The following is a 22458-nucleotide window of genomic DNA, read 5'->3' as shown; positions in this document are numbered from 1 at the left end:
CCCACATAATACCTGAGGTAAAGAAAGCTAGTTAGGAAGAGAGATCAAATCCTAAAGAACACCCTTTTCAGCCAAAGAATCATGAAAAAAAAAAATCAAACTCGTTGCGTCGCCTTTAATCACAGATACTACTACTACTACTATTATCATTTCTATAGCGCTACAAGGCATACGCAGCGCTGTACACCAAACACAAAAAGACAGTCCCTGCTCAAAGAGCTTACAATCTAGATAAGACAGGTAAACAGACAGAACAATTAAAGGTAAGGGAATAATAGGTGAGGTTAAGGACAGGGCAAGTGAGAAGTGGTTAGGAGTCAAAAGCAGTGGTAAAGAGGTGGGCTTTAAGTTTGGACTTGAAAATGGCCAAAGACGGGGCCAGACGCACAGGCTTGGGAGGTCTATTCCAGGCGTGGGGTGCAGCAAGACAAAAGGAACAGCGTCTAGAATTAGCAGTAGAGGAGAAGGGGACTGATAAGAGAGATTTATCTACAGAACGGAGTACACAAGGGGGGGGGGGCTTAGGGAGAGACGAGAGTGGAGAGGTACTGGGGAGATAGGGAAACTCACTACCTGTGTCAAACCTAAAACATCCATAGCCAATAAAAGTTATCAGACATGAATGAGTGTGTGCCAGAATGATTGTGCAATGTGAAATTCCCTAACGCTAAGAGGTCCATGAGCATTGTTGAGAGCAGCCTTCATGAATAAGAAAAGGAGCTTCTAGCTTGAACATTTGAAGCATGTTAGATAAAACCCCCGAGGAAACCAGAAAGCATGATAAAACGGTGGCCTTCGTTACATCTGAAATAAGATAAGTGCTCAGTTAACTCACAGCGCATTTTTTTGTGATTTTGTACAAATCCTAAATAGATTTTCATAAGTCGCAAAAAGAATGTTTAAATGTTAGAAAAAAATATGTATATGTCACATTTGGGAGTTTTTAAGACCAATGGGGAAAAAAACCCTTGAACTTCATTACATAGTAACATAGTAGATGACAGCAGAAAAAGACCTGCACAGTCCATCCAGTCTGCCCAACAAGATAAACTCATATGTGTATCCTTACCTTGATTCAGGGGCATATCTGAGGTTCGGCGTTAGGCGGGGCAGGGACTAGAGTGAGGGGGCACATTATAACCCCCCCTACCACCGTCGTCGTCGTCAACCCTCCCCCCCTACCGCCATTAACCCTCCCCCGCCTACCGCCAACCCTTTCCCCGCCTACCGCCGTCACCTGCCCCGAGGTCCGCTCCTGCCGTTTTTTTAAACTATTACTTCAGCTGGCGGGGGACCCCAACCCCCGCCAGCCCAGCCGAGGTCTTCTTTAACTTCTTCATCCTTGTGCTGTTAAAGCTGCATGATGCATCCTTCCAGTTGGACGGAGTTTGACGTCGCGGTAGGTAGGTAGGTGACGGCGATAGGCGGGGAAAGGGTTGGCGGTAGGTGGGGGAGGGTTAACGGCGGTAGGGAGGGTCCAGGGCGAAATCTGCGGGGGCCCAGGCCCCTGTGGCCCCACGCAGATACGCCCCTGCCTTGATTTGTACCTGTCTTTTTCATGGCACAGACCGTATAAGTCTGCCCTGCAGGATTCCCCGCCTCCCAACCACCAGTCCCGCCTCCCATCACCAGCTCTGGCACAGACCGTATAAGTCTGCCCTCCACTATCCTCGCCTCCCAACCACCAACCCCTCTTCTCCCCACCTGCTCCACCACCCAATTTCGGCTAAGCTTCTGAGGATCCATTCCTTCTGCACAGGATTCCTTTATGCATATCCCACGCATGTTTGAATTCCGTTACCGTTTTCATCTCCACCACCTCCCGCGGGAGGGCATTCCAAGCGTCCACCACCCTCTCTGTGAAAAAATACTTCCTGACATCTTTCCTGAGTCTGCCCCCCTTCAATCTCATTTCATGTCCTCTCGTTCTACCGCCCAAAAGGAAAGTTATCTGAAAGCATTTTTGTCTAGCAGTTTCTGGCATCTTTTTTCTCCCTTAATAAAATGCTGTGAAGATTAAAATTCAACTACATTTACTCTTGGTCCTTATTGGAGGTTGTAATTTGAATAGCAGTTCGGGACTGAGATAGTCTGCATTGTTTGGAGGCAATGTAAAATTTCCTAATGTTAACAACCAGTTCAAATCTATTTTCAAATGAAGTAATGCTTCCATGAAGACAGATAAGAAAGGTTCAGATACATCCTTCACACAACAGACCAGACAAATTCCTATCTTGTGCTTGTAAACAGATGTATTCACCATTCTGTTCCAAAGGCATTTCCATAGATGTAAAAGGTTAATGCCTGCTTATGTATTACTTGCATACCTCTGCCATGCTGCTTCTGACATGACTGGTATGTGTAACAGAATCCTGGTGAGCAGAGCAGAATCAGAATCACAATGTCAGACTCCGGTAACCAAGATTTAATAATACAAAGCACACGTAACATAGTAAATGATGGCAGAAAAAGATCTGTACACTTCATCCAGTCTGCCCAACAAGATAAACTCATTTTACATGGTATGCGATACTTTATATGTGTACCCGAGTTTGATTTGTCCTTGCCGTTCTCAGGGCACAGACCGTAGAGGTCTGCCCAGTATTGTTCTTGTACTAAAAGTTCTGAAGATTCTGGAATCCTAAAGAGTTACAAGATTCTGGAATCCCAATTAGTAGCAACATTCCATGTAGAACCCCAAAGAGTAACATAGTAAATGATGGCAGAAAAAGATCTGTACACTTCATCCAGTCTGCCCAACAAGATAAACTCATTTTACATGGTATGCGATACTTTATATGTGTACCCGAGTTTGATTTGTCCTTGCCGTTCTCAGGGCACAGACCGTAGAGGTCTGCCCAGTATTGTTCTTGTACTAAAAGTTCTGAAGATTCTGGAATCCTAAAGAGTTACAAGATTCTGGAATCCCAATTAGTAGCAACATTCCATGTAGAACCCCAAAGAGTAACATAGTAAATGATGGCAGAAAAAGATCTGTACACTTCATCCAGTCTGCCCAACAAGATAAACTCATTTTACATGGTATGCGATACTTTATATGTATACCCGAGTTTGATTTGTCCTTGCCTTTCTCTCAGGGCACAAACCGTAGAAGTCTGCCCAGCACTGTTCTTGTACTAAAAGTTCTGAAACTAACGTCAAAGCCCCTTAAAATTTACATTCTAGCCCATCCACATCTATTCAGTCACGATCAGGGCACAGACCGTAGAAGTCTGCTCAGCACTGGTTTTGCTTCCCAATTACCAGTGCTGCCACTCAATCTCCGCTAAGATTCCGTGGATCCATTCCTTCTAAATGTATTTGTGAATCCTGTACAGGAACAGCAAAACAGGAAAATCCTCTACGATGAGTCCATACAGTGCACAAGGAGTAGAGGCTGACCACAGACTAAACCAACTCGGGAGATGATGATGATGATGAAAACTCTCTATTAGTTGCTCAAGGGACCCGACACGGCCCGTGTTTCGACGCACCAAGGTGTCTGCTTCAGGTGTCACAAATTGTATTCACAGAATGTGCACGTTAAACAGAAATGCAACCAAATGTGAACTCTATAAAATTCAAACCAGGTTTCTTCCACATACTAGCGTGCATCCCGCTCTTTTGCACCTCATTCCTGCATGCTATGCTGAACCTCCAGCTTGGATTGCTAGTTTTTGGAGGAAACCTGGTTTGAATTTTATAGAGTTCACATTTGGTTGCATTTCTGTTTAACGTGCACATTCTGTGAATACAATTTGTGACCCCTGAAACAGACGCCTTGGTGCGTCGAAACACGGGCCGTGTCAGGTCCCTTGAGCAACTAATAAAAAGTTGGTTTAGTCTGTGGTCAGCCTCTACTCCTTGTGTAGTTTGTGAATCCTGTTACAGGCCGTATGTAATAAGCATCTTATTATGCACAGATCTTGCATTCATCAGGGAGACCTTATAGAACTAGATTCAGTAAATGGTGCCCAAATTTGACTGCCAACAAATTCTGCATGGAGCACTATTCTTTAAACTGCGCTATGAGTTGCATTTTGTTTATAGAATAGCGCTTAGAGTCAATTTCTACACAAAATTCGGGTGTAAATCCTGGCATATAAGTTAGGTTGCGGATCCCTGGTATTCAGTAATTCTGCACGCATCTTTGGTGAATACCACAACCTACCCATGCCCTCCCATGACCATAGTATAAGATTTGCATGTTGGTCTTCATAGCATAGCGTGCAGCAAGATGCACATGCAAATTCAAGGGCCCTGTTTCCTAAGGTGTGCTAGCATTTTTAGCGCATGCTAAAAATTGCTAATTCTAAAGACACTCATATATTCCTATAGGTGTCTCTAGCGTTGGTGCGTGCTAAAAACACAAGTACACCTACAGCGCAGCTTTAGTAAACAGGGCCCCCCTGGATTCTTGCCAATTAACACCAATAATTGATTGTTAGTGCTCAAATATTGGTGATGATTGACTCGTTAGCCAATGTGCATCTCAGAATAGCATGCAATTTGACATGCATAAATGTACATGCCTTTTATAGAATCTGGGGGTATTGTATTTAATAGCATCAAGCCTGCCGTTATCGCAATAAGAAGAGTTATTTGTATTATTGGAGTAAGTCTATTACCATAATTCTTGCCAGATTTCAAAAACCTGCTCCTCTGATAAACCCTGTGGTGACCATTTTCAGAAACTATTGGAAGCTAAAGTACATTTGCCAAGGAGAACTTTCTTAGAGCCATAACATGAACCAAATATATAATTTCAGTATACCGCAAACACTAATTTATATGTCATACACATACAATACCCACGTCTAACACCACAAACCTTCACAGGATTTAATTGGCATATGTCACACCGCAAATGCAAAAATACTAACAATTTTAAAAAATACATCAATCACAGCTGTCAATCATAAAAACCTCCTGGCATTAATATTAGGAGTAGTTTTTCTACAATGTTGGCATTAACTGTGCCTCACGCAACAGGACTTCCTTCCTACAAATCTTTACTAGTAAAATAAAGCTTCCCAAGAAATGTTTTCTTTTTCTTTAACTAAGTTCTTCATTATAGTGAAAACTTATATACAACTTTTAATCAGAGCTCCTGCAGGGAGATGCAAAGGGGCAGGACGTTTGGAGGAACCCTTTGAATGAGGCCTACCCAGTGGTGTGCTGGAGCGGGTTCTCTTGGGCTTGCGAGAGCCGTTTGTTAAGTTTTTAGGAATTTTGGGAGCCGGTTGTTTAAGTAGGCCCCTCATGGCTACTTTAACAACTAGCTCCCAAATTGTGGACTTACTACTACTACTACTATTTAGCATTTCTATAGCGCTACAAAGCATACGCAGCGCTGCACAAACATAGAAGAAAGACAGTCCCTGCTCAAAGAGCTTACAATCTAATAGACAAAAAATAAAGTAAGCAAATCAAATCAATTAATGTGAACGGGAAGGAAGAGAGGAGGGTAGGTGGAGGCGAGTGGTTACAAGTGGTTACGAGTCAAAAGCAATGTTAAAGAGGTGGGCTTTCAGTCTAGATTTAAAGGTGGCCAAGGATGGGGCAAGATGTAGGGGCTCAGGAAGTTTATTCCAGGCGTAGGGTGCAGTGAGACAAAAGGTGCGGAGTCTGGAGTTGGCAGTAGTGGAGAAGGGAACAGATAAGAAGGATTTATCCATGGAGCGGAGTGCACGGGAAGGGGTGTAGGGATGGACGAGTGTGGAGAGATACTGGGGAGCAGCAGAGTGAGTACATTTATAGGTTAGTAGAAGAAGTTTGAACAGGATGCGAAAACGGATAGGGAGCCAGTGAAGGGTCTTGAGGAGAGGGGTAGTATGAGTAAAGCGACCCTGGCAGAAGATGAGACGGGCAGCAGAGTTTTGAACCGACTGGAGAGGGGAGAGGTGACTAAGTGGGAGGCCAGCAAGAAGCAGATTGCAGTAGTCTAAACGAGAGGTGACAAGGGTGTGGATGAGGGTTTTGGTAGAGTGCTCGGAAAGAAAGGGGCGGATTTTATGGATGTTGTAAAGAAAGAAACGACAGGTCTTGGCAATCTGCTGGATATGAGCAGAGAAGGAGAGAGAAGAGTCAAAGATGACCCCAAGGTTTCGAGCTGAGGAGACAGGGAGAATGAGAGAGCCATCAACAGAAATAGAAAACGGGTGGGTTTGGGGGGGGAAATGAGAAGCTTGGTTTTGGTCATATTTAATTTCAGGTGGCGTTGAGACATCCAGACAGCAATGTCAGACAAGCACGCTGAAACTTTGGTTTGGATGCAAGGTGAGATATCAGGGGTAGAAAGGTAGATTTGGGAGTCATCAGCATAGAGATGGTAGGAAAAGCCATGGGATGAGATTAATGAACCAAGGGAAGAAGTGTAGATAGAAAAGAGGAGGGGACTTGGGCCCCCTCCTGAATTTTCTTTTACTTTGCTGGTGGGGATGCCAAGTAAATAGACTGCTGCTGCTCCTTGTTTTCAGCTCTGAGCAGCAGGCTGGGATTTCTCATGCATGCGCGAGAAGTCCCAGCATGCTGCTCAGAGCCAGAAATAAGCAGTGGGAGTGGTGGCAGTTCATTTATAGGCCGCTGGAGCCCAGCATCCCTGCTAGGAAAGATATGCATAGCGTGCTCGCATGAGGATGGAGAAGATGCCTCCCCAGTCCACGCATGCCCCCCCCCCCCCCCCAATTGCAGGGCTAGATATACCCAGAGAGAGAGAGAGCCTGTTGTTAAAAATTTACCAGCACACCCCTGGGCCTACCTATATGACTACCCTTTTGCAGGGGCAACTTTGACTCTGAATAATGAGGTCACCCACAAAAAATTCAGATCACAGGGCGCAGTGACTGAATCAAACCAGTGTCCAGATTACTCTGCAGGAATCAGAAGGCATCACAGGTTGATAAATAAATAAACGAAACCCCAGATCACCGAAAACATTCTTTCATGATGATGGCTCAGAACAAATCACAATGAGCCCTCTGTAATCTCCTTGTCCTTTTTGACATCAGTTTCCTTTACATTGCCTCCTGGTCCTCACACATATTTGGCCGGGTGCTCTCTCTTTCCTCAGTTCACTCATCTCTTCCCCTTTTGCTCCTTCTCTCTTGCTTTTTTAAAATTTAGTTTTGTGATATTTTTTCAGGCCATAGAAATCTGGTCATGGGAAATAGATCTTTGAGATAGAGTCTGATTGCAAGAAAACCGTCATTTAAATATAGAAAGAGCTTTACAGTATTTAAAGTAAGCACATTCAGGATTCCCACTAAACACCTTTGAGTTGTGTGATAGTCCTCCACTGGCACTCCTGTTGATGGGGGAGGTGTGATGATACCATGATTTCAGTTATAAGGAGCAGGCAGATTACAAGGGATCTACATGCCCTTTGTGACTGAAAGATCACTATCATTGCACCTCCCCCCACCATCATAAATGTCGGTGAAGGACTGCTATGCAGCTCAAAGCTGGTTAACGAGAACATGGAGTACATGTACATTTTGCAGTGGGGGAAATGGAAGAGGGTTAGAGGCAGCAAACAGGTCAAGAAGGAAAAATATGGATGGGGATTTCAAAGGTTCATTTTGACTCTGGTGGTGTAAAGTTTTAATGAAAACCTCTGGGTGGGGGGAGTTATTCCTTTGAAAACCTGCTTATGATCCATGAACTAATTGTAAAGAAGTTTAACATTTTCCCCCTATTAGCTTAGAATTTTAAATAAATGGTGGCGGAGCAAAGCACACGGAACAGGGAACACAGGGTTCAAATCTTGATTTTCTCTCTGATACTTTCTCATGACCTTGGACACATTACTTAACCTCTATTGTGTCAGTCTGTTAGATTTTTTTAATGTATTTTTTACTTCTGCATTACTTTTTTTTTTTTTTATGCTCATGGGGGAACACTTATACCGCCATCCCTTGAGGTAGCGGTAAGGGATCCCATGCTAATCCGGCAGTAATCCCCTGCAGAAATAGTTTTCAAATATTTCTGCTAGTACCGGAAATGCTGTATGCTGGGGGTGGAACTACCTCCAGCGCCCACGTTGGGCCGGTGGTAGTTCCAGGTTGCCGCGTGGCAACTCTTTAGTAAAAGGGTCCCTTAGGGAAGCAAGCCGCAAACCAGGGAAACTAGGGTTCAAATCCCACTTCTGCCATTGATGTTCTTGGTGAACTTTGGCATGCAATTTCACCCTTCATTGCCTCAGGTACAACTTAGATTGTGACTCCATTTAATCATATATTTGAAAGTAACTTGCCTTGACCTTGTATTTGGAAAATGCAAGTTATAAATCTAAAATCCATTCCACTTGTCCTGCTGACGGAGCAACAAAGCTTACCTGGTCTTGTGGAAGATGTCAACTGCCTTCATCTTCTGCTGTACGGCCACATTCTGAACCAGCTGTAGGCGATGTATATCTTTCATACAAAGTCCCTGTAATAACGCATTACAGTAATCAAGTCCAGAGAACACAAGTGAATGAAGCAGAATGGGAAGTGCTGAGGTAGTGAATAAACGGTGAACGGAGTACAGAATTTTCAATTTATAAAAGCAGGTACGCATGAAAAGATAGGAGCGAAAGGTTAATGCTCAAGGTTTGCCCAGCAGTTTACTTCCAGTTTGGCACAAATTTTTTAGTTCTAAAATTCTTGCTCATTTTGGGGCTAATTGTAGTACACAATAATATAGTTCTAAACCACAAATAAACTGCTTCTTGATTCTCTGTCCAAATGTCCCTAGATTGATAAACCTAGGTTTATTATTATTACTAGTAAAAAAGGCCCGTTTCCGAAACCAATGAAACGGGCGCTAGCATGTGTTTTTTTTTGTGTGTGTGTGTATGTGTCACAGAGTTATTTTGTGTGTGTGTGTGTGTGTGTGTGTGTGAGTGTGTGAGGGTGCGGTGTGTGTGCAGGTTGTTGATGTGTGTCTTTTTTTGTTTTGTTTTTTGCTTGGGGGTTGGGGGATGTGCTGTGCTGTGCTGTGCTGGCAAAGTGGGTTGGATTGGTGTGTGGCTTTGAGGGTGTGTTTCTGTTGTATTGTGTGTGTGTGGTTTTGTCTGTCAAGGAGGTTTGTGGAGGGGGGTCTTTCTGTTGGTGAAATGTAAATGTGAAATGTAAATGTTAATTTTTGCACATACCCACAGCAGGAATATTCTTCTCTCGTTCCAGCGGTGGTTCTGTGCTCTCCGTGCTGCACAGAAAATGAGCCATTCTGCTGGGGAATGCTCCTCCCTTATTGTCACGTAGTTTCCTCTGATTGGTCCGTCTTACGTTGCCTAGTGTTGCCTGGGAACGGTGTTGTGATGGTCCTTTGTGTTTCAGAATGTTGAGGGTGTTTTTTCTGATTGGTCCGTCATGCGAGGGCGGGGCAGAGAGACATGGTCAGTGTTGAGGCTTCACCACCATGAATCCATGAACCCTTCAGTGACTGACTGAGTGACTTCAGAACGTTGTCTTCAGAACGTTGAGGGTGAGTTTTATTATAGTAGATTATTGATATTTCTTTCATCTTGAAGTAAAAGGAGGTTAAAATTGTGTTTTACACCCAGAGTTGTATCATACAAAGTACACTTAAATTCACATACTTCTTTTCAGCAGGAAGTGGTTGACTGATTCCAGTATTGGTAGCCAGTATTTGTGATTCTTTATTATGGAATTGTGGGAACGGGTGCCCAGGATATATTTTCCATCACAACGGAACAGAATCATCCACAGCGAACAAAGCAAAAATATCCCTGCCATTCAGTACATTTTTAAAAGGTTAGATTTCAAATCCCAGTACTAAGAGTCAACACACAAGGCACTGGTAACATTTTTATCAGATTAACGTAATGCATGTATAGCTAGTTTTTTTGAACGTTATAACTTCTAACTAACAGTAAAGAAAAAACAAAAACAAAATATGGAATGAAAAAAAAAAACCATAGCTAAGCAAAACATGAAGTAATAACTTAAAGGTTGGTAGTCGGTCTAGGTTGAACAGCAGGAAAAGTGTGAACTTTTATGAGACTTGACATTCGGCTAGCACAGTCATCACTGATATAATTAAATTTAAATTCCTACTGTTAGATAGGAACCATTCGTTAGGTTGTTTTAGGAGTGCTCCAGTAGATTGTGTTCAAGTGTTATGTATTTTAATTATTGCTCGCCTTTTGAATGTCAGACCACTTAAGTCATGGATGACTGACTTAAAGAGATTGATGATGTTAGTGATAATGGGATGCATTGACTTGTGACTTCAATTGTCTGACCTTATCACTAAAAAGAGTAAACAAATTAAAATGAAACTTCAAACATCAGTTCTTCTGTACCTTCCTTTTATTCTTATTTAGGGACATAGCTTTTTAACTTTCCAAGTTCACCTAGACTTTTTAATCATTCATGTTCTCTGTATTGTGCGCTGAACACGCCGTATTATCTTATCGTTCGTGGCACAAATCAATAACTTTTTGTTAGAGATACTGAATGCCTACAGTTGAATAGCTTAACCTGTTCTATAACAGCGCATATGAAGCCATTATTCAAAAAGTTGATGAGCAGGTAGCTTATCCAAATAAAGTTAAGTCTACCGCCGAAAAAAAAAATGTTTTGTATAAGGTTATCTAGATAGCGTTAGGAGAAACTCTCAGCCCTACCAGACTTAGGAGGACATTTAAAGAGCATCAACACATTTACTTATTTAGATCTGTTACATGCGAAAACAGCAATTTCAAAAAACAAAATCTGTCTATACAATAGCAGGGCACTGAAATTTGAAAGGGGTGTGTTTTGGGCAAGTTCAAAACTCTGACCGGCCAATATTTAAGACCATTTAACTGGCTAGAAACAGCTATCTCCCAGTGAATATCGCCACTTAGGGGGAGATTCTATATATGCTGCCTAAAAAAATTGTTGATGAAATCAGTGACAACTAAGCGTATTCTATAATCGGCACCTAGATTTAGGCGCCGATTAAAGAATACGCTTAGTTGATATCTCAGTGCCTAAAACTGTGTGCATCCATTTACACCAACGAAAACGTGGCGCAAATCCTGGCATGTAGATTTACACGCACTGGGCTATATTCTATAACTACGATGAAACTACAGTGTAGTAAATTTAAAACAAATAGGAGAAAATGCTTCTTCACCCAACGCATAATTAAACTCTGGAATTCGTTGCCGGAGAACGTAGTGAAGGCGGTTAGCTTGGCAGAGTTTAAAAAGGGGTTGGACGGTTTCCTAAAGGACAAGTCCATAGACCGCTACTAACTGGATTAGGGAAAAATCCACAATTTCGGGAATAACTTGTATAAAATGTTTGTACGTTTGGGTAGCTTGCCAGGTGCCCTTGACCTGGATTGGCCGCTGTCGTGGACAGGATGCTGGGCTCGATGGACCTTTGGTGTTTTCCCAGTATGGCTTTACTTATGTATGTGTGTAAATTTCAGAACACCCACGAAGTGCCCATTTCCCTACCCATAACCACGCCCCTTTTTGCCTGCATGCATTAGAAGTTTGGCGCACTTTGTTACAGAATACACTTAGCGACTTGTGGGCCTAAATTCTAATCAGTGCCAATTAGTGCTCATTATTTATTTTATTTATTGCATTTGCATCCCACATTTTCCCACCTCTTTGCAGGCTCAATGTGGCTTACAATTACATCATGATTAGTGGAAATATATAAGAAAATAGACATTTCGTATTGCATAAGGATCTTGGGTAACATGATAATGATAAAGCATGATAGTAGTATAATAAGCAAATATCGTAAGGCAATTCTGGATATATTGCTTGTTAAGTGCTGTTATCAGGCTCATTAGCTTATTAAGCCAATTAAGTTGCACCCATTGTTATAGAATCCACGTTGATTTTGGTGCAGATCTCTGTGTGTGCTATATAGAATCCAGGGATTAGTGCTTAGCGCATAGCTGGTTATATCGCCTCTGACTAGCAGCAGCTTAAAGGTTATACAATGTCATTAACTTCTTCTTTAGCTATAAGAAAATCTTCCAGTTGCTTAGGATCAAAAAACTGATACGATTTACCCTGAAGAACTATAAAGCATAAACAAGGAAATTGCAAAACAAATTGCCTGTACCCTAGCCTAAAGGGCTAGGAAAGCTTTGCATCACATTTGTGTCTCTCTTAAGGTTATCAATAGAAATCAAAGAAAATAAAACATGGAAAAGAAAATAAGATGATACCTTTTTTATTGGACATCACTTAATACATTTCTTGATTAGCTTTCGAAGGTTGCCCTTCTTCGTCAGATTGGAAATAAGCAAATGTGCTAGCTGACAGTGTATATAAGTGAAAACATTCAAGCATTACTATGACAGTAAATAGATACCATTGGAGATTCTACATGGAATGTTGCTACTATTGGAGATTCTACATGGAATGTTGCTATTCCACTAGCAACATTCCATGTAGAAGGCTGCGCAGGCTTCTGTTTCTGTGAGTCTGACGTCCTGCACGTACGTGCAGGACGTCAGACTCACAGAAGCAGAAGCCTGCGCGGCCACATTGGTGATCTGCAAGGGCCGACTTCTACATGGAATGTTGCTAGTGGAATAGCAACATTCCATGTAGAATCTATAGAAGTCAAACAAAATAAAACATGGAAAAGAAAATAAGATGATACCTTTTTTATTGGCCATAACTTAATACATTTCTTGATTAGCTTTCGAAGGTTGCCCTTCTTCGTCAGATCGGAAATAAGCAAATGTGCTAGCTGACAGTGTATATAAGTGAAAACCTTCAAGCATTACTATGACAGTCTGACAGGGTGGGAGGATGGGGGTGGGTCGGAGGTATGCATGGGGACATCAAAGCATATCATTGATATTCTAACAGGATGGGTGTGGATAGGTGAGGGGTGGGGTGATCAACAGAGACATACAGCTTTATGGTTTATAATGGGCTAGGAACCCCAGGTCCTTGTTAAGTCCTTTCTGTTGGGTGTTAAAATATTCAATCATTCTGACTTCAAAGGTCTTACGTTCTTGTATGGTTTTAAAGTTACCTTTGAGGATTCTCATTGTGAAATCACTGGTACAGTGTCCTGGTTCTGTGAAGCGCTGTCTCTCTTAACAAATCAGGAAAAATCCTCACTTTTGACCCCTAAAACAGTCTAAAAGATACTTTTAATACGGCATTCCGGTCTGGCTCCAAGGCAAAAGTAGCCAGGTAACAACTTCCAACGAGGATTCTAAAATGGCAGTCAGATTCAAATTATCCTATTTTGGAGCATTAGAGGGTCCTCCTGATAATCTTCTTGGGGCTAAAATGTATTGCGCCTGTGTTATAGGAGGTACAAAAAAAAAATCACTAGCCATCCTTAGAGTCTCTACCAAATATGTTTTACCATTTCCAAAGGAGCAATTAAAGGTGACTTAGGGAAAACTGCCCAAAACACTGCAGCCAGACTTATATTTGGAAAAGTGAAATACGAAAGCGCTAAACCCCTAAGAGAAAATTTACACTGACTCCCGCTGAAAGAACGAGTTGCATTCAAAATCTGTACCCTGGTTCATAAAATCATTCATGGTGAGGCCCCGTTGTATATGTCAGACCTTATAGATCTACCAACCAGGAACACAAAACGATCAACACGCCAGTGGTGTAGCCAAGGGTGGGCTTGGGTGGGCCCAAGCCCACCCACTTTGGGTTCAGGCCCACCCATTAGCAGCATACCTATGATGTGGCTGGCAGAGATCCCCAAGCCCCACCAGCCTAAAACTCCCAACAAGTGTCCCTCCTGCATACCTTGTAAGTAGCAGATCTTTGCCTGCAATGAGCAGTGACATACATACTGCTTGCACCGGCCCCACAGCCTTCCCTCTGATGTATTTCTGCCTAGGCGGAAACAGGAAGCTGCATCAGAGGGAAGGGTGTGGGGCCAACATGAGCAGTGTGTATTAGTTGCTGCTCGCTGCTGGTGAAAATCTGCTATTTAAAAGGTATACGGGAGAGGGGGGATGTTTGAGAGACCATATGGCATGCAGGCGAGAGAAGGAGAGACCAAATCACGTGTGGGACAGGGAGAGGTTCTTCTGCCCACCCATCTTGGGCCCAGGCCCACCCAAAATTGGGTGTCTGGCTACGCCCCTGCAACACGCACATTCCTGAACCTCACTACCCCAGTTGCAAAGGACTTAAATACAAATCAATATATGCATCTAGCTTCTCCTAAATCAGCAAACAACTGTGGAATGCACTGCCAAAGGCCTTAAAAGTAATGCAAGACTTAACAGCATTCCGGAAGTTACTGAAGACTAACCTATTCAAGAAGACATACCATAATGACCCATCATCACTGACCTAACATCTAAACTCTTATCAGAACCAGATAAAAGTGAATGCTCTTCTTCTGATTGCTTCAATCAATTTGTCACCAATGAACATTAACGATTTACCCCATTATCTCTTATACCGAAATGAACTGTTTATCTAACTTACTTTATATTGTACTTTAACATTTATGAACTTTAATGTAACACCGATCTGTATTTCTCATGCCGGAAATGGCGATCGCCACTACGGCATAATGTAAGCCACATTGAGCCTGCAAAGAGGTGGGGAAATGTGGGATACAAATGCAATAAATAAATAAATAAATTGAGCAGCCTCAGATTACGCCTTCTAATCTGGTTTTCCAGATATTCCAAACGCCGATGAAGACAATTCTTATCTTCCACCGAGGCTGAACTCAAACCTGTAAAGTCTGAACCTTAGATTCCAGAATATTCAGTTTGGAGGACTGCCGAACAGTGGCTTGTGCTTGGATCAGCACCGCTTCAGAAATTATTTTAATATCTGTATGATTCTCCACTATTGAAATGCAAACTTTTTATGCAAGCTATGTATATTTGAAAGCAGCATTGCGGAATTTGTCCCCTGAGCAGGGTGTGCATCCTGGACTTAAGATGTGGATACTTAGGAGCCCTTTTACAGAGCAGCGGTAAGCTCAACACGTTCTTACCAATCGCTCTTCCGGGACTACCACTGGCCCAACGTGGCCGCCGGCGGTAGTCTCACCCCGAGCATGCGCCATTTCTGGGGGAAAAAGAAACCCCCCAGAAATGGTTTGCGTGGCCATAACCCGGTGGTAATCGGGCATCGCTCTGTGCTGCCGGGTTAGTACAGTAGCCCTTATCGCCACTTCAATGGGGGGCTTTTTACCCATTGTGGTAAAAAGGGCCCTGGCATGCTGGAAAAATGGCCCCCGCTGCCAGCGCAGTGTCCTTTTTCCTGCAGCTTGGTAAAAAGACCCCTTAATTATTTCACCGCCTACCTCGGAGGCCGACATCTTTGCAGGAAACGACATGCAGGTTGCTGCAGTCGCCCGAGCCACGAGCAGCAAACTGCTACAGCAGATTCTGCTGCATAACCTCGGAGCAGTGAACAGCCACTGAACTTGCTACTGTACCCGATGCTGCTACACACCCTAAAAGCAAAGAACAGCTTTATCAAATCCTGCTGCACACAAAGGTATGTGGGGGAATGTTGTAAAGGCCATGGCTGGGTGGTTGGTGCTCTCTCCGCTGCCGGACAGAAAATGGTGTCAGTTTCTCTCCTCTCCTCTCCTCTCCTCTCCTCTTCTCTCCTCTTCCTCACCCTTCTTGATTGGATCTACTACTACTACTAAACATTTCTATGGCGCTACTAGACATACGCAGCACTGGACATGAAGAGACAACCCGTCCTCAACAGAGCTTACAATCTAATTAGGACAGAAAACAGGACAAAAAAGGGATAAGAGAATTACTAAGGTGGGAATGATAAAACATGGGTCCCTTTTCCCTCCTCTCCTCGCCCCACTTTCTACTTCCCCCCACCCCACCCAGCTTTCTTCCTCTCACTGCCTGCCCTCTCCCTTAATCCAAACTTCCCGCGACTCATCGCCAATGCCCCTCTAGTGCTGGCCCACACTGATGTTCTTGGCCTGCTCCTCAACTGTAAAGGGGGGCGTTAACACGGAAAGAGCATGGGCATGTCAGGGGCGTTCTGATATTATGGCATGCACTTTTATAGAATAATTGCATTAAGGTGCCCAGCTGCTGCCTTTTTTTTGTTACATTTGTACCCCGCGCTTTCCCACTCATGGCAGGCTCAATGCAGCTACATATTATATACAGGTAATTATTTGTACCTGGGCAATGGAGGGTTAAGTGACTCCCCAGAGTCACAAGGAGCTACCTGTGCCTGCAGTGGGAATCGAACCCAGTTCCCCAGGACCAAGGTCCACCACTCTAACCACTAGGCCACTCTGCAGGATGTCAGACTCACAGAAACAGAAGCCTGCGCGACCGCGTTGCTGATCTGCAAGGGCAGGCTTCTACATGGAATGTTGCTAGTGGAATAGCAACATTAACATTCCATGTAGAATCTCAAATAGTAGCAACAGAATCTCAATAGTAGCAACATTCCATGTTTTTGTTACATTTGTACCCCACGCTTTCCCACTCATGGCAGGCTCAATGCGGCTTACATATTGTATACAGGTACTTCTTTGTACCTGGGGCAATGGAGGGTTTTAGGTGCCAGCATTTACGTCTGCCATAGACATGGCATAAATGGTCACACCTAGAGTTTGTAACATATCTGCGGACTTATGGTAGTATTCTACAACAGGCCTTATGTGCAGCTTTGCTGTTATAGAATAGTAGCTTAATGCTCAGTTTTTTGGCACCTAACTTTAGACACCATTTAAGGAATTTCCCCCATGACACCAATTAATGGCACAGTTGTCAATGTGTTATTTTACCACCAGCTCATAGTATTTTAGCATTTAATGCAAAGGGACCTAGTTACTAATAACTGTGGTTAAGAGTAAAATAGTACATATTTATAACGTATTTATTCCAGGAGACAGTCGAAAATAATCTGTGATAAAATGGCAATACTAGTAAGAATTGACTATGCAGTAAAATTTATGTTAGTCATGTTGTTGTTATAAATGGCTGTTTAGCAAAATTGGTGTTTTATCTTTTAATGAATGGCTGTTTTAGTTTGCTTTCCTATCAACTTGATAGAGTTCTTTTATGTTTATGTTTTTGTTACTATTTTTATATTAATGTGTAAAGCGTTTCTGTTTTGTAACCACAATTTGAGACGGTATAGTAAAATGAATAAACGATAAATGATACATCTTAATGATACAGTTGTGTCGACACTTAGATGTGTAAATTGCCAAGCTTCCTCCATCCATTTTTTTCCAGGCTTATAATTGCAAAATGGAAGTTCCTGCTGCATGGACTCCACTTCAGCATTTCGTTGACTAAAATACTAAAGGAACTGTACACATTCCAACCTGGACATATCAATTCCAATTTCTATTTTCAATCTAAAATGTGAAAGTTGTAAAATTGCCGCTAACCAAAGCCTTTTCATATCTTTTTTCTACTTAAAAGGCCACATGTATAACCAAATTACATCTTAAAGTTTTCACCCCCCCCCCCCCCCCCCCACACACACACATTTTCAGTACCTTTTAATAGCTGGGTAATAGTTCTTACAATGTAACTCCAATGGTAATGAATTCTGCAACCTGGGCCTCAAAATTAAAAAAGCTCGCAAAGGAGCAGATAATAATTTCACATTGCTTGGTACTGCTAGTAAAGCCTGTAGTGAAGAATGTAATGTTCTTGGAGGATCATGTCTACATTCAAATACAGAAAACTAAGCCAAGTAGCACAATATTCAATTGCCTAATATTTTATTTATTTATTGCATTTGTATCCCACATTTTCCCACCTATTTGCGGGCTCAGTGTGGTTTACAATACATTGTGAATGATGGAAATACAGTTTGTTACAGTGCGATTATAGGTTACATTGTGAAGAGTTATGGAAGACAAAGTTACATTGTGAAGAGTTATGGAAGACAAAGTCAAGTCAAAACATCTTTGGGGCATAGAAACTATGGAATGTGACATTGGGGAAATGATAGGATGATCGAATAATAGCAAGAGAGCGTTAGGGTATGACAACTTTATCTGTGGGTAGATTTTAGGTGTGGAGAGAATACAGGGGAAGAGAATTCAGAAGAGAGTGTATTGATGCTATATTTAAAATATCCAGTTTCTTTTAAACTAATAAAAATTACATTTTTATAAAATCATGAACTCTTCATATTGTTTCAGAAGGACACTTCCTTTTCCATAATTCAAAAATAATCTTTCAATTAAATGTCCTCAAATCTCATTTTTTATCATCTGTCTGCTCCAGAAAGCCAGTCAAGATGTCTATCTCTAATGATATCTCTCTTTACATGATGTGTTCGAAAGTCTTTTCATTTTAGCTTCCAAGGAAAGCTTAGGGTGGATCACCTCCAATACTGATTGATTTGTTCTTCAGGCAGTCCAGGGTATACTTGGTATTTTTTGCCAGCACTATAATTTGAAGGCATCAATTTTCTTCCTGTCTTGCTTCTTCACTGTCCAACTTTCACATCCATATGTCATTATTGAAAATACCACAGCTTGAATAAGATACATCTCTGCACTTGAGGGTATTTTCAATGTACCTGCACAGCCCTTCTGCCAAGAGCAGTACATTGTTGGATTTATTGACTGCTTGTTGTATCATCATCGATTATTGATCCATGCAGGTAATAATACTAATAACTTTTTTTTTACAGGGAATATTGATGAAGCAGAACAACAATGGAAAGCAGAATTCTATCGCTGGAATAATTACATGATGGACTGGAGAAATCATTTTAATGATTATAGCAGCAAGAAGGAAAGCTGTTCAGTCTCTAATTAATATCTTTACTCCCTCACCCAGTGCCCGTATTACTGGTGATACATAAATACCAGTAGTTGTCACCCATGAAGCATATTATATAGTGTGCAAAACAAATACCAGAATTAAGATACTGGATTTCTAGATACTCAAGACTGAACCTTGTTTTATATCTTGACAAAAAAATACAACTTAAGATTTCTAGAGATGTGAATAATTAAGACTAACTAACTACAGTATTATAAAAAGAAATATCTCACCAAATTCTACTGGATTCCAAATTGTTACCTGTGCGCTTATGGCTATATTACATTGTTCTCACTATTATATTGTTAAAAGGGAACTTCACATATGAAGCCAACAGCCAAAATCTTGTCTGATTAACTTAATAATGATCAATGGTCCCATGTCCAGTATCATTTTTAATTACGTATATAATTAATTTTTTTTTCTATACATTTAAAAATGAATTCTGGAGAAAAAACACATATTACTTATCTTAAGAAACCCACTCACTACACAAAGAGGACAAGTTGGCTAAAACATCTGCACCGAAAAAAATGCACTTAACGCTATTCAATAAACCTCACTTAGGTGCAGTTTATAGAATACATGTAGCACCCATTCATGCGTCAAAATTTAATTGTGGCTATTTTGCCAACTAAAACTTGATGTAAAAGCACATGGCTAATTTAGGCATGGATTGGGCATATTCTATAAATTTAGGAATGCCCACATCCTGCCCATGCCCCTCCCATGGCTGTGCCCCCTCTTGAGATCCACGTGTTCTGATTTACGCACATTGTATTACAGAATATGCTTGAAGAGATATGCGTGTGAATCCTAATTAGTGCCAATTAGTACCGATAATTGCTTGCCAGCATCCAGTTATCAGTGCTGATTGGCTTGTTACTCAATCAAGTTCAGCGCACAAATCAGCTACGCGTGCCAATTTGCGTGCAGAATTCTTTTCACCATATATGGAATCCAGGAGCGATTGCATTTCAAGCGTTCTGTCTGTATCACAGGTACGAAAAAATGGTTCACTGAGCCATTATATCATGTGAGGTCGTATAACCCAGATCAAGGAAAGAGAGTGGAGTGTTAAAGCTGACGTGGATATTGAGTGAGCCCTTTGTCTTGGATTGGGGTGGGGAAATGGGCATGGACTGTGCCTTGCAGTTGGTATATGAAAATGCACCGTGCGCTAATTGTTACTTATGTTAGTGTGTGCATCTGCTGTACCTGTACCTGCATTTACCATATGAACTTTATCATGAACTTTAATGCAATTATTTCTGTATTTCTCATTCCGATAATGGTGATCGCCACCACGGCATAATGTAAGCCACATTGAGCCTGCAAATAGGTGGGAAAATGCGGGATACAAATGCAACAAATAAATAAATAAATAAAATATAGTAAAGGTTTCTTTCTGTGTGGTAACTGTATGGGAAGATGCTGGGCATGCCCCAAATAGTTATCTTGCAGGCTTGCCACTTACCATGTGGCACTTCGGGCATATAGGGCTAGATTCTATATATCATGCCTAAAAAATTGGTGCCAAAAAATGTGCCCAACATCCGTTTTCTGCGACTATATTTAGTCACGGCCATTTACGCCAATGAAAACCTGGTGTAAATGCTGACGCCTAAATTACACTCAGAATGGGCTAATTCTATAATAGTGTGTGTAAATTCTAGGAATGACAACAACCTGCCCATGCCCCTCCCATGGCCATGCCCCCTTTTCAACTATGCAACTTAGAATTTATGTTCATCATGTTATATAATACTCTTAGACATTTGTGGATGTAAATTCTAATTAATGCAATTAATGTCAATAATTGCTTGTTAATTGGCAATTATCAGTGCTGATTGGCTTGTTAACTAATTATGTTGCATGCACAAATCCTGAATGCGACTGGATTTGCACATTCAATTTAAGTTGCTCTATATAGAATCTGGGGGATAGTGCCATACCTCACCACAGTATCTGTACCGCAGCAGTCACTATTCGAGTACTGCCATTGAATATCTAGATTTATTTTGGCCACATGGCTGGCATTTAAAAAAATATGCTGACTGCCATGGGCTAAATCTTGGAAGGCAATTAGGGAGACTGTAGTATTAAAAAAAAGGTATCTTGTCTTAATTAAATAATTTGTCTTTTCCTCATTATCTGAACAACACTGCTTATCATGATGAAAAATCAATTCATAAACATATTACAGCATTTTTATATTCTGAAAGCAAACAAACAATAGAGATGCTCTTCAGATCTGCACCAGAAGTGATGCAAAAGAAAATAGATCCCAGAGGTACTGCTCTAAACAAAATCTCTTTGTTAAAACAATCACCCAACATGGTCCAATGTTTTGCCTACTCATGGGCTGCTTCAAGGGTACAATATCTGAAGAGGAAAGGCTAAAGGATTCACAATCCCAACTGAAATGTGCTAAATGCTCAGCAACACATGCTCACAGCAGCATGGAACAGACCGTTTGCTTTGAGAACAGTACCTCTGAAGCAGTGGCGTACCAAGGGGGGAGCAGTGGGGGTGGTCCGCCCTGGGTGCACGCTGCTGGGGGGTGCCGTGGTGCATGCCTGTGGGCTCCGACTTCGCAAACTTCGCTCGTTCGCTGTAGCTCCCTCTGCCACGGAACAGGTTACTTCCTGTTCCGGGGCAGAGGGAGCTGCAGCGAACGAGCAAAGTTCACGAAGTCGGAGCCCACAGGCGCGTGCCGCGGCACCCCCCCAGCGGCGTGCACCCGGGGGGGGGGTCATTTTGCCGGGGAGGGGGAAGGTGTCATTTCGCAAGTGGGGGGGCGCGCTGCACCCGGGGGGGGGGGGGTGCATCGGCGATCCACCCCAGGTGCCATCCACGCTAGGAACGCCACTGCTCTGAAGCAGCACATGAGTGGGCAAAACATGGACCATCTCAGGTGATTCCTTTAATAAAGAGATTTTGTTTTGGAGCAGTATGCCTGGGATCTGTTTTCTTTTGCATTATATTTATATTCTGAGACATTTCTACTCTGTATCACCTAGAACAGAATATCCTGATAACTTGGATTGCACTGTGCACAGCAACCTAGCACAGGAAGGGAAAGCTAACTGCAAAAAGGATGTTCACTTGCCCTCGGTCACCTTCAACTTTTAATACTCCATGATCTAAAACTTAAAACACAGAGGAAGCACATTATAAACTGGATAACTATAATGCATGCATATACAGTCCCACTGACTATCTTAAAAGCTTCAATGTAATTCTTCCTGTAAATAAATCTTTTATTTTCTGCATATTTTATAGACTGTGTATATGTGTTGTTGTTTTGGTATGTTTGAGTTACCAGAAGTTTATCTTGATAGAAAGAATATGAAGGTTGACCTATAAGCTGACATGCTGTATGAAAGAGGGTAGGGATGATTAAGCTGTACGATTTTCAAAAATTACATACCAAGACAAATAAAAATTTAATAAGGTCAAATGGTGTTTTTTGAAAATTTTCCACCCTCCACAAAAACCTGCACGCTGTTCAATATAGTTCTACATTGCAACCCCGAAGGCATCATTAGGTCAATGGAGATAACAAGACACCCTAAAGTCTATAAATGACACCTAAACACCTAGAACACTGCAGCTAGACTCATATTTGGAAAAGCGAAATACGAAAGCGCCAAACCCCCTTAGAGAAAAATTACATTGGCTCCCATTAACAGATCG

The 22458-nt window shown here is 41.9% G+C and overlaps 1 protein-coding gene across 2 annotated transcripts in view; it reads left to right on the top strand.

The window, feature by feature from the left end:
* Positions 1 to 20084, top strand: part of BCHE (butyrylcholinesterase) — a 56649-nt gene extending 36565 nt beyond the window's left edge. The window contains exon 4 of one of the 2 annotated variants that reach the window (XM_030216632.1): positions 18626 to 20084. In XM_030216632.1, coding sequence (XP_030072492.1) covers positions 18626 to 18753 — 128 coding nt within the window. In that variant the 3' untranslated portion in view covers positions 18754 to 20084. Of the gene's footprint in view, positions 1 to 9593; positions 9666 to 18625 lie in introns of those variants that run through there. The other variant, XM_030216634.1, reaches the window with a different exon arrangement.
* The last annotated feature ends 2374 nt before the right edge of the window (positions 20085 to 22458 follow it).

This window comes from Microcaecilia unicolor, chromosome 10 (genome assembly GCF_901765095.1).
Source record: "Microcaecilia unicolor chromosome 10, aMicUni1.1, whole genome shotgun sequence".
In the NCBI taxonomy this organism is placed as follows: domain Eukaryota; kingdom Metazoa; phylum Chordata; class Amphibia; order Gymnophiona; family Siphonopidae; genus Microcaecilia; species Microcaecilia unicolor.
Note: the sequence above shows the minus strand (reverse complement) of the source record. Positions and strands in the feature narration are given on the sequence as shown.